The 11309-nt window shown below is 42.3% G+C and overlaps 2 protein-coding genes across 6 annotated transcripts; one reads left to right on the forward strand and one right to left on the reverse strand.

Moving 5' to 3' along the window:
- Positions 1–147: 147 nt before the first annotated feature.
- On the reverse strand, positions 148–1524 carry thap11 (THAP domain containing 11). Its single transcript, XM_036586174.1, has one exon. The coding sequence runs from the start codon at positions 1473–1475 to the stop codon at positions 708–710; it is 768 nt and encodes a 255-aa protein (XP_036442067.1). The 5' UTR covers positions 1476–1524; the 3' UTR covers positions 148–707.
- On the forward strand, positions 807–11249 carry cenpt (centromere protein T). Of its 5 annotated transcripts, none has more exons than XM_036586168.1 (14): positions 807–907; positions 2247–2349; positions 2849–2966; positions 4587–4728; positions 4828–4921; positions 6288–6424; positions 7522–7597; positions 7681–7829; positions 7916–8650; positions 8736–9212; positions 9317–9416; positions 9503–9649; positions 9759–9863; positions 10373–11249. In XM_036586168.1, exons 2-14 carry the CDS (start codon positions 2261–2263, stop codon positions 10500–10502), a joined length of 2499 nt encoding a protein of 832 aa, XP_036442061.1. In that variant the 5' UTR covers positions 807–907; positions 2247–2260; the 3' UTR covers positions 10503–11249. The 5 variants fall into 5 exon arrangements, with proteins under 5 accessions (XP_036442061.1, XP_036442062.1, XP_036442065.1 ...); XM_036586169.1 differs by having other exon boundaries at positions 807–903; XM_036586172.1 differs by lacking the exon at positions 807–907 and having other exon boundaries at positions 1610–2349; positions 8736–8854; positions 8936–9212.
- Positions 11250–11309: the final 60 nt, after the last annotated feature.

The raw sequence follows: 11309 nt of genomic DNA on the forward strand, positions 1-11309 counted from the left end.
AGGTCCTTCACTCCAGTCCTTTCTCAGTCATCACATCTGCCACTATTCAAAATGATCCCAAGTCATATGCCACAAGCGTGTGGGGAAAAAATATCCCACTTGTATTTAAGAAACTACACTAACACAACAAAAATAGACTCGCGCATCTTTTTCATTTTTTACTTCAAGCCCTCAGTTATCCTTTACAAACAGGTGAGGATCCATCATTCAGTAACAAATCCTCTGATCACTCATATCAAAAAAATAGAGGAACAAAGCTTGTTATGTACTCAAACACATGAAATGCCTTCACTCAAAAACAAACAGTTCGTGTGAGTGAAGGCTGCGTTTATTCATATGTGGTGGCAGTTGGCGAATCTCGAGCTGCAGCAGAAAGGAAAACCTCCCTTCATCACGAACTGAAAAAGAAAAGTACAACGGATTAAAAATGAAAAACAGTCTATTAAACGTCTCAGTCCGAGCTACTCGCGAGTGTGTGACAGTTCTAAACATACACACAGGTGACCTACTCATTTACTTTAGCATCCTGCTATTACACGACGCCTAACTACTAACGGTAGAAGTAGCGTAAAGACAAGAGAACTTGGTCGAGCAAATGAACTACAATGAAAGTCAATTGTCGTCGCCTTGCAGCCGTAATTCTCAGGAGCACTGAAAACACTGTTTTTTGCTCTTTAGCTCGTCATTAAGTAAATCCCGGTCGTCTGTCAGACTTTCTTCCTCACTGAAACGGCAGCGGACAGCATGCGGTCCCTCTCGCGCAGGTCCTCCTGTAGGCGCGCTTCGGTGACGCGCAGCTGACGGATGGTGTTCTTCATCTCCTTCATCTTCACTTCCATGAGCGCGATAATGTCACGCTGCTCGTTGAGCTTCCTGAGCAGCTCGGCGGAGGTCGTTCCGTTGGTCAGTGAGTACGAGTGGTCCTCTCCGTATAGCCCACTACACTGGCCGGCGGCGGCCTGCATGGGGCCAATCGGACTAGACCCGGCGAAATCCTCCGGGTGGGAGACCGCCACGGGGCACGAGCCATCATCCGCTGCGGCGGTCACGTCCACGGGCGTGATGTACTGGCCGTTCTGCCCTATCTGCACCACGGTCGTGTCCGTGTTGCCCTCTCCTTCGATCGGCGCAGCCTCGCTGCCGATCGACACTACGCTGGTGATGATGGGCACAGTCGCGGGTACCTTTCTGCTCCTGCCCCGCCGACTCCTTCGCTCGTTTACTCCGCGGAGCGGGAACAGGGTTGGCACCCGTATCGTGTAGGTCTTTCTACCTCCGGGGAAATGGACACTGCAGACCCGGTGCCCAGTCGTGGGCTGGAAAGTACTGAAGCAGCCGCTCACTCCGGCCCGCGAGATGTTCTTGAGCCAGATCTCCCGCTGAGTGGGATCCTTTGGGAAGGTGTAGAAGCGCAGCTCGCGGTCCCGGTGGGAATTGTTGTAGCATCCAGGCACGCAGCATGTGAACCCAGGCATGACCGTACGGCAACCTCGCCACTGTTTTAACAATCCTTCAAAAGTTATGTTAATTTTGTTTTGTTTGGCTCCTTCGTGCGCTGTTATCAAGAGCAGCGGCCTACAAGCGGAACTACACGTCCCACAATGCTTACAACATCCTGTTTTGGTTTCCGAAACGATTTGTTGTGGTCAGGTCTGCGCAAAAATGCGCAGGTGTGCAATGACTATAGTATTAATTGGACGTCGTTGGCTCTTTAACGACACTATATTAATGTATTGCTTAAAGGTAATACGTTGTGAAATATGAACGTTCCAGTAAGTCTTTAAATTGTTGAGTTGATACGCCTGTTAGTATTAGCCTCATACTCGCAGTGTGCCCTGAGTGGGGAAAAAAGGCCCCTGCCGAAGTCCCTCAAGCAGTCTACTCAAATGCATTCAGTAAACATTTATAACACTGAAAACCTACTGCTAAAGCTTTTACTCGGTAAACGTAACTTACAGAAGTACGATAAACATAGCTATAGAACTAACATCTGAGATTAACGGCATTAACTTTGCAAAGTAAGGCCCGGAAACGCACTTGCGAAACTACATATCCCATGAAGCCCTCGTGTACGTGTTTCAGGGCGGGAGACTACGTCATCAATACTTAATTTGAACGCTTTCTGGCTTTGTTGAGTTGGGAGATGAATAAATTTAGCCAATTTGCCCTGTTCTGCGTCCCTGCTGCTGTCGTTGAACAATTTTAGTTAACATATAAAGTTTGTTTTTTAACTTTGTTTGCTGCAGTTTTCTAATCTGTTATGGATTCCGTCGAAGAGGACGTTTCCGCTCGGGTTTTGCTGAGGAACGTTCTGCACTCCGAGCTAGCGCGGTCTCCAGTAACCAGAAGGTGTGTATTTCTTTTCGGTTAGCTGTTGGTAGGAAGTGTTTTGTGCTTCTGTTTAGAAAACAGATGCACCAAGAAATTAAGAAATTATTGCTCTTGACTAAAAGAGCGTACAGCGAAGTTGTCACGTCTGCTTTCTGCGATTTAGCCTAACGTTAACTGTTCCTTCGTGTCAGCTTAACCTATGTTGTGACAAGCGTGATTTAGGTTTGCAAGTGTTTTGATTGCATTTGCTTACCTATTTATGTGTTGATCACTGACACTAAGTAGTACGCTTTATGAGTTACTGTTATATGTGAAATTAGTCATTGCAATGTCTTCAGATCATTCAACAGCAAATTCAAAATGTCAGTCTGTTAAAACATCGCTTGATAGTAAGATACATATACAGCTTTGATTCTAATGAAGACATGTTTTAGGCAGGGTTCCTCATTGCTTTTGTCAAGTGATATTCATAACACAGTGCTGATACCCTGCTGATATTGCTATACTTGTTCTGCAGTGCGGCTCGTAACCCCACAGTTTCCCGTGTGCGGAGGAGCTCTAGAGTGAGGAACACCCCTGGGAACGAGAGCCCTCAAGTCACTCTTAGACACAAACTCAAACAGAAGCTTCATGAGGTAAAATTAAAAGTTTTTATTCTCAAACGGATAGTTCGCTGTATTACACATCAAAATATATGTACTCATCGCTAGGAGATCATTTCTGAATGAAAAAGAACAATTTTAATGCCCCTTGTGGATCCAGAAATGTACTTTGGGTAAGTTTTGACTCTTGGCGACGTAATCAAGGTATATAGTGATCCAATCACTCAAACCACCTTCAGAGGTGGTCAGGGACAAATACGATCACATAACATTCATAGTGTGAACGCTAAAACATCTTAATTTGTCTTCAGGAGCAGCAGACACCTCCTTTATCAGCTCCGTCATCACAGCAGAAATAAAAGCAGTGGCATAGCTTCATTTTTTGTTTCTCCTACTGTTTGTTTACAAGTCACAGTAGCAGTTCAAGTGGTCTAAAAATTTGTAACAGCCTTCTCATTTACACAGACATTGATTCACAGTACATTTTTATCTGACAGCAAACACAGCTAGAGATTGACATAGTAAACGTGGGTGGTACCCTTCCTCCACTCACAAAATCCGATCACTGGAGACGCATTCAACACATGGAAATGCCAGGTTTAAACAGCTATACGTCTCGCTGTCCACTAACGATCTGATCACTTGAGACCAAGTGTGCACAGGGTCTAAGAGGCGAAGCAGTAGGTGTTTGGGTGGTTACTTAAAAAAAGTTATGCCCAAAAGGTCCTTCAAAGTAGCTATCATGGCTACTGCCCTAGACAGGATCCTGAAGAGCAATATCTAGACGATAACAGCTTCCTGAGCACAAACATTCCCAAATGTGACCAAATATGTTTGAGCCAGAATACAGAGCTTCAGAACTTTACCCGACACATGAGAGTAGAGAGAGTAGCAGCAGCCAGCTGAAAGAGAGCAACGGGCTACCGCTGACTATTTTTGATGGTTAACCACAGTCTAAGGACATAAACTCTATTTGCTGCAGCAAGTTTACCCCTTACCCCACTAACGTCTCTTAGTTAGCAGCTCTCTGCTTCAGTGGGTTAAACAAGTGGTTATCTATTGTTTGCAGAAAAATAAACATTACTCCAGTGCACAGAATGTAGGCTGAAAGATGATCATATAACATGGAATGTTAGTCTTGTTGCTGATAAAGTTCACCAAAGTACAACAAGTTTCTCACCTCGGAATTGAGCATTTTATTTTCTCAAGCAGCGTTTGAGATGCTGGCGAGTTAATCTTTCAAAAACACTGAGGGAATGACAGTTTCTTTCACTTTTGTCTTGGTTGACAGCTGTTTAACTCTGCTTGCAGGTCTCATTGATAGTCCTCCATAATGAAATGCAGACTGTATATTCTCATAGTTGAATATTTGTCTCTGTGTATCATTTGGATATTTCAGGTTTAAATAGCTTGCAGCCACTGAAATGTTCAAAGTAACTATCAGGATTGATTTCATGGATAGTTCATAATCATTTCAGTGCACACTTTCGAAGCATTTCTTAGGCTGTGATGGGATAATTTAAACCATTCTTGTGTTCGTTTTCAGGTAGCCTTAATATTCTGATTGTATAGGTCAGAACAGAGAACAGAACCTTTTTATATAGTATTTTTTTTAGTGTACACCTTAAATTAAAGCTCAGTTTTCCCATTCAGAGTGCTACTCAGTCACCACTCCCTCCCAGCAAAAGGCCAAGGTCACAGAGCCGAACTGTGAAGACACCAGCAGTGGCTTCATCCTCGCTGTATGATGAGGACATCACACCTCGTGGTCTGCTCAGGGGCATCATCCAGACAGGTGAGCATATTTTGCTGGAGTGGCCTGATGTCTGTTAAGCTGGGTCTACATTGCTAGATGTTTTTGTTGTTGTTGACTTTCATGGGGTCTGCCTTTCAGAGGCTGAGGCATCTCTGCTGCTATCTGGTCAGCCTGCGGTACCAGAGGCCAACCAGCAAATTGTGGAGACTAGCCTCCATAGCAACAGACAGAGGTAGGCATGTGTCCAACAGCAGCAAATCCTACTTAAGACTCAATGTTGCCTCTTGTTATCTTCAAATTTACTAACATTTTTCTTCAATTTGACCCCAGCAATTTAAACCTGCAGAAAATGATTTTTCAATTTGTTACTAAAGTGTATGTATCAGGTATTTAATGTTTCTTTGTTGACTGCCACAATAGCCTTTTAAATAAAACATACCCCTCTCATACATCCGAAATACCTATTACATGACATCCCTCCCCTCAAGGGTCAGCTGTCCTGGCAACCCACACAGTCTGAACAAAGTCCCTGGGGTGCACAGAGTCCAGGCCAGCAGAGTTCCCGGTCCATGCTCCCAGTGCACTCTCGGGGCCATGTCCTTGGCTCAGCGGCTCCTTGGCATTATCCGCTCTGGGCGCGCTCTTCTGCTCTGCCAATGGTGGACGGCTGCTGCAGAGCCTCGCTGTGCTGTTTGCTTTGCCATCTTCTGCTGGGCTTGGTCTTCTTCATTGTCTGCCTTTTGAGTTTGTTGAGTTTGAGTTTGGGTTCATTCATGTTCCACTTCTGACACCACTGTGGCATCGGCGTAGAAGAAGATACGGTATATATGGCACATATAGATGAATGGTCTTTTATTTGAACAGGCACTGCAACAGGCAGCAAGAAATGCTGCATACTCTAACACAAAATACAGACGGGGCTAATGCAGGAGGACACAACATACAAGAAGCAAAATAACTACACTAACAGCAACAACAACAGAACAATAACTGTCCTTTTCTTATCGGGAGCTACTTTGCATACCCACACTTCCTGAGTTCTTCACGGTAGCATGATTTGTGGCTGATACCACTATATGTTTGCTCTTCCCCTCTGTTGTGTGAGCTATCCGTGTTCTCGCTGGAACTATATTTCCCTGTCCTGACAGAGTGGGAAATATCAAAGTTCTAGTCGGAATTATGTTTTACCCAGAGCAGAGGGCAGAAGTTTTATTTATTTATTTATGTATTTATTTATTTGTAGATTATGAAATGTTGTAGTATCCTCAATATCATTCAAAAGACCCAACACAAATGTGTTTAAAATGTTGACCTCAAATAAAACCCAATGCGTGTAAAATCTGTACAGGACATTGAAAGCATGTTTACCCAGTTGTCCCCATTGAAAGCAATGTTTACCCAGTTGTCCCCAGTAAACTAGGAAAAGTCATTAAATATGAGGCAAAAAATGTAATTTATTTAGAGAAGTTAAGTGTTGAATGGGGTCAGATTGAACCCAAAGATAATAGGGGGGTTAAGACTTGCAATAGCTACATTAACAATGAGATGGGAATGTTTGGTACCCTCATTTTATTGGATTGTGCTCTATATGTTCCCAGTGAAGGACCATCTGGTCTTGAGTTGCCTGACTTAGTCACAGAGCCACTAAGTACTGTGATTAGGGGGATGAGTCGTAGGAGGCCACCGCCCACCTTCAATGTGTCAGCTTTTGAGAGACAGCTGGACCAACAAACAGGTACCCAATGGCTGCCTATAATTAGACTTACAGTGTTTCCTGTAGAATTAGATTTTATTTGTAGTGGTAGCTTACCAGGGTGGGGGGGGGTTCCTAAATTATCAAATAATACTATAATAACACAATAATGTGCTCCAGTGCAAGCATTTTAATTGCCAAGTACTTTATTTAAATAACTGAATAATATTAATAATTAAAAAACTTTGTGTATAACTATTTTCTCCCTCACTTTCCCACACATACAAAGGTTCTCTCTGTACCTCACACTCACACACATACACAGTCTCACTGCCTCTCTCTCCCTCACTTAGACACATACAGACACTGTCTCTTTTTCTCTCCACCACTCAAGTTATCCATGTGCACAAGCAGTCAGAATTGATTGACAGCTATGTACATGCTAACCTCGACAACCCAGTTGTATTCTAACCTTAGCTTAGTTTAGACTAGCTAGAGTCGTTACATGCTTGCTAACAATTTATTTGACAAATTGGGTCTCTGCCATTGACAGTGTTGTGTTAAGAAAGTAGTTCAACAAAAAACAACAATCCTTCTTCTTGCGCATAAATTGGAACAGTAATTAGGCTGTGACTGATGACGTTCCCATGGGGAATGCTAGAACAGAGAAGAACGCATATTGAGAAATCCCTCATGTTTTGATTTAGAGTACATGCAGAGAAGGGGCATAGACGGGTCTGTTGTCAGTGTGTTTGTGTGAGAGAGAGTGTGGGGTTGAGTGAAACAGTGCCATGCGCAGCAGTGCCATGCGCAGCATACAATGAAATAAGATTTTACCCTTTTAAATATTAAAAAAAGAAGAAGAAAATCAATATGTAGTGGGCTGCCACAAATAAATTAATGTATAGGAAACACTGACATATCAAATTTGCTCTTTATTGGTCACTGGCGGCTTAAAAATGTCCTTAAAAAGTTTAATAGTTGCCCCCCATACATGTATTCTCGCTATGAGATCATATCTGGCCCAGCAGGACTAAAGTCAAGCTGTGCCCTTAGTTTGTATGATTGCTGTAATAAATTATACCCAGCTTACCCAAAAACACCCAAACGTCACACAGGGCTTTTCCAATTTTCTTAAGGTGAAGAAGAGAATGATGTCACTCAGGAAAATACAGATGTGACTGTGGAACAGGATCTTTCTGCTGGATGTAAGAGGTAAAGTGTGATTTTTGTGATTGAGGTGAACTAGTCTACTTTACTGTGCATCATTTAATGCATCGTTTGTCTGCGTCTGGCAGTGTTCTGAGCCTCACCTTGAAGACTCCATATATGAACATTCAGTCTGAGAGGGTAGGTTTACGGCGAAAGGCAGCCAGTCGAAGGCAGCCTTCTGTGGATGCGTTTGACGAGGCTGTCCAGAAACGCTTTGAGAGGCATTGCAATCAAGGTACAAACATTACGAGCATGTTCATTCCCCGTTATATATCCTCTCCTCATATCTTGCACAACTCTCCTCTTCTTTTTCTTTCTTAGATTATACAGTAGTACAGGATGGAAAAACTCTTGGAGATTCTGATTGGCAGAAGTTCACTCTTGGACTGAGCAATGTCACAGTGCCTGACCTCACCACAGACATTGTCATGAGCAACACAGAACTCTACCTCCAGCCAACTGTTTCTGCATCTGTGCTGAAAGAGGATAATGATGGGCCTCCAGAGGTGGGCAGACATGAGGGTGAAAAAGCATTTGAGACTGACAGAAGGAGAGATGATGAAGAAAAAGTGGGAGGTGACTATCAAGAGGAGCAAGTAGTGGATGATCATCAAGACAAACAAAATGAGCATTTGAGCAAAATCTGTGAAACTGAGCCTGAACCCTTCCAAGAAATGGAAGGCCCAGAAACAGCCTCTCAGATACAGGAAGAAAAGGAGGAGCTGAACGTGATACCTTCATCACAAGAGAATGAGGCAGTCAGTTTGAGTCCTGAGGAGTTGCCATTTGCACCAACTCAGGCAATGACAGAGCCTGCCCCTCAGATTCAGGAATATGAGGGGAAAGAGTCTGACATACAGGAATCAGAGGTGGAAAAAATTGAGATGAGAGAAAGTGAGAAGGACAGCCTTACAGTGGTGGAACTTCCATCACAAGTATTAGAGCGAATCATTCGGAGAGCCTACCACTCAGAGGGTGGAACAGTCATGGCTGGAATAACAGAAAGAGAGAGAGGCACTAAAAGTCTTGGGGCGGGACTGTATCCCACAGGTAAAGGTGAGAATGAGTCAGAATTTCATTGTAATTGCTAGTTTTGAATAAATCTGAAGATAATTGTGTTGTTTGTTTGTTTGTTTTGTAGAACTGCAAAGTTTTACTAATGCAAGTGCTGCAGAGGAGTTACCTCACTTGGATAAGGAACCATATGTCAACCCTGCCTCAACATCCACATCCCCCACTCTGAAGCCCTCTTCATCTGAGATGCATCAGACCAGTCTGGCAGAAGTTCAGGTTGATGAAGTGGAAGATCATACTCAAGGAAATACTAGAAAATCATTTGAGATGCATCAGACCAGTCTGGCAGAAGTTCAGGTTGATGAAGTGGAAGATCATACTCAAGGAAATACTAGAAAATCATTTGAGATGCATCAGACCTGTTTGGCAGAAGTTCAAGATGATGAAGTGAAAGGTGTTACTCAAGGAGATATTAGCATGTCAGAAGATGAAAATATTGTGACATCTCCTGTCCATCACAGCCCCACCCCAGACTTTCCTGCTGACAAGGAGGAGCAGCAAGAGGAAGAAGATGATGAAGAGGAGGAAGACGCATATAGTGAAGGTATGGCGCTACCACTCACAAGACAACAGTACAATAAACGTTTTTGGTATTACTGAACATACCTGTGTGTGTGTGTTCATATATATGTGTTTATATTCCTCTAGAGCTGTCTATGCAAACTCCTGCTTTCATTAGACAAAGGAAGGAAGTACCAACTCCCAGCACACTGCACACAGCCACAGTGCTTAAAGTTTTGAACACTGGGTAATTGATTTGTAATTTTCAGTGCTGTTGTATTTGTATTTAGATTTCCTCTATTAGAAAACATCTCTGACTGGTATTTATTTCAGCCCTGCCCCAAAGGTTGTGAAGCCTCGCCCTAAACAGAAGAATCGGACTACCTCTGATATCCTTCCAAAGAGTTATGTTATGAGTATGTTTAAACATTTTGCCAAAACCAAGGTGGCCAGTGATGTCTACCCAGTCATCAACGAAATGTAAGCTAACATTTGATATATTTTATGATAAAGTGTGTCAGTTTGAAAGAGTTTTGATTCAATATAAGTTTGTGAGTGCTCACGTTTGTTTGTGCATCTCATGTGACAGACTGCAGAAATACTTTGATCGTCTAGCGGATGATTTGGAGGCATATTCTGCTCATGCAAAGAGGAAAACCATTGAGGTTGAAGATGTTGAACTTCTCATGAGAAGGTATGTTGAGAGTCTATTACCATGTACGTATGTATCTGGATATTTTTGGAAATGGGTTTTGTTTTTTATTTTTATTTAATTCCCCACCCCCCTCCACAATAACAGCACTTTTGAAAATCTCCCTTTCCACAAAGCCCTGATCAGCAAAGAAGTTTTGTACTATTTTTAACTTTTCAATTTGAATTATGTAGTAAGATATAATCTGACTAAAGCTTAATTCACTTATAAACATGTCATCACCCTCAAATTGCTGAGTACACCAAAACAATCTGGTCATCAGCCATATTCCAGATGGAGTTCTGCCTGCTTACAGTAGCAGGCATTTGCAAGTTAACAGCTTGATGGCAGCATTTCAAAGGCCTCAGTCTTCAGTGATCAAAGTTGTTTTTGTGTGGACAGAAGTATGATATATATAGGTTTTTCCTGTTCAAGACAAAATATATCCGGATACATAACAACCTAACATAACAAGGCTACATATGAATAATGCGTTTGTGCGTCTTTTATAGACAGGGTTTTGTGACGGACAGCACCCCAGTCAATGTATTGATTGAGAAGTTCCTCCCTCTTGAGTATAGGAAGCTTCTCATACCAGTGGCAACCAGCGGAAACAAAGTCGTTCCTAATCAAAGGAGATAAATCTTCCACACCATCTTCTTTGCTCTTCTTTTTGTTTCCTCCAAATAGCTGTTTTTTTCATTTTCAATGTCTCATTTACATGTTGGTTAATGTCATTATTGTTTTTGGATGTCCTGTTTTCTGCAATATGTCACTGAAAATTAGAAAACTTGTTCAAAAAGAATTTGTAAAATAAAGGTGTTCAGTTAACATGCCCATTTTATTTATTACTGTATGTGTACTTATCACAATATTTTTATATACCACCACCTTGAAACACTCTAAACTAAACACAGCTAAACACTCCTCAGTACAGATAGGTGACAAGTTACAGGAAAAACCTGAATAAATGAGTGGGGAAACATAATGAGTGCAGATGCCTCCAGACAGATGAAATGCCTCATATAACTAACATTCTACCATGTTCTGTGGCATACCTGGCAATGCTGAGCAGGCCCAGTTTACTTCCTTTTTGGTTCAGGAAGGTAAGAGAAGTTACTGTGAAAGAAAGTTTGTGAATCGGGGCACAGATGGCAGGAGCTTCAGTTACAAACATTGCTCAGCTGGTTGGTATTGCAATAATACAGCAACAAAAGTGACATCTACATCTATGATCAATAAATCAATTAAATATTAATGATTACAAATTATGTTCGAAAGGGCACATTCAATGACTGAATTAGTGCGATGTACACGAGGAAAAAGCAACTGTTCCTCAGGTGAATGTCAACGCAGGGTATGATTAGACTGTAAAGTGGGATTAGAGTGTTTAAATCACTCATTACAAAGACGGCACATTTGAGTGTTTAGTGGTGCTAAAGCTATAGA

This window comes from Colossoma macropomum, unplaced genomic scaffold (genome assembly GCF_904425465.1).
Source record: "Colossoma macropomum unplaced genomic scaffold, Colossoma_macropomum, whole genome shotgun sequence".
NCBI classification, from domain to species: Eukaryota; Metazoa; Chordata; class Actinopteri; order Characiformes; family Serrasalmidae; genus Colossoma; species Colossoma macropomum.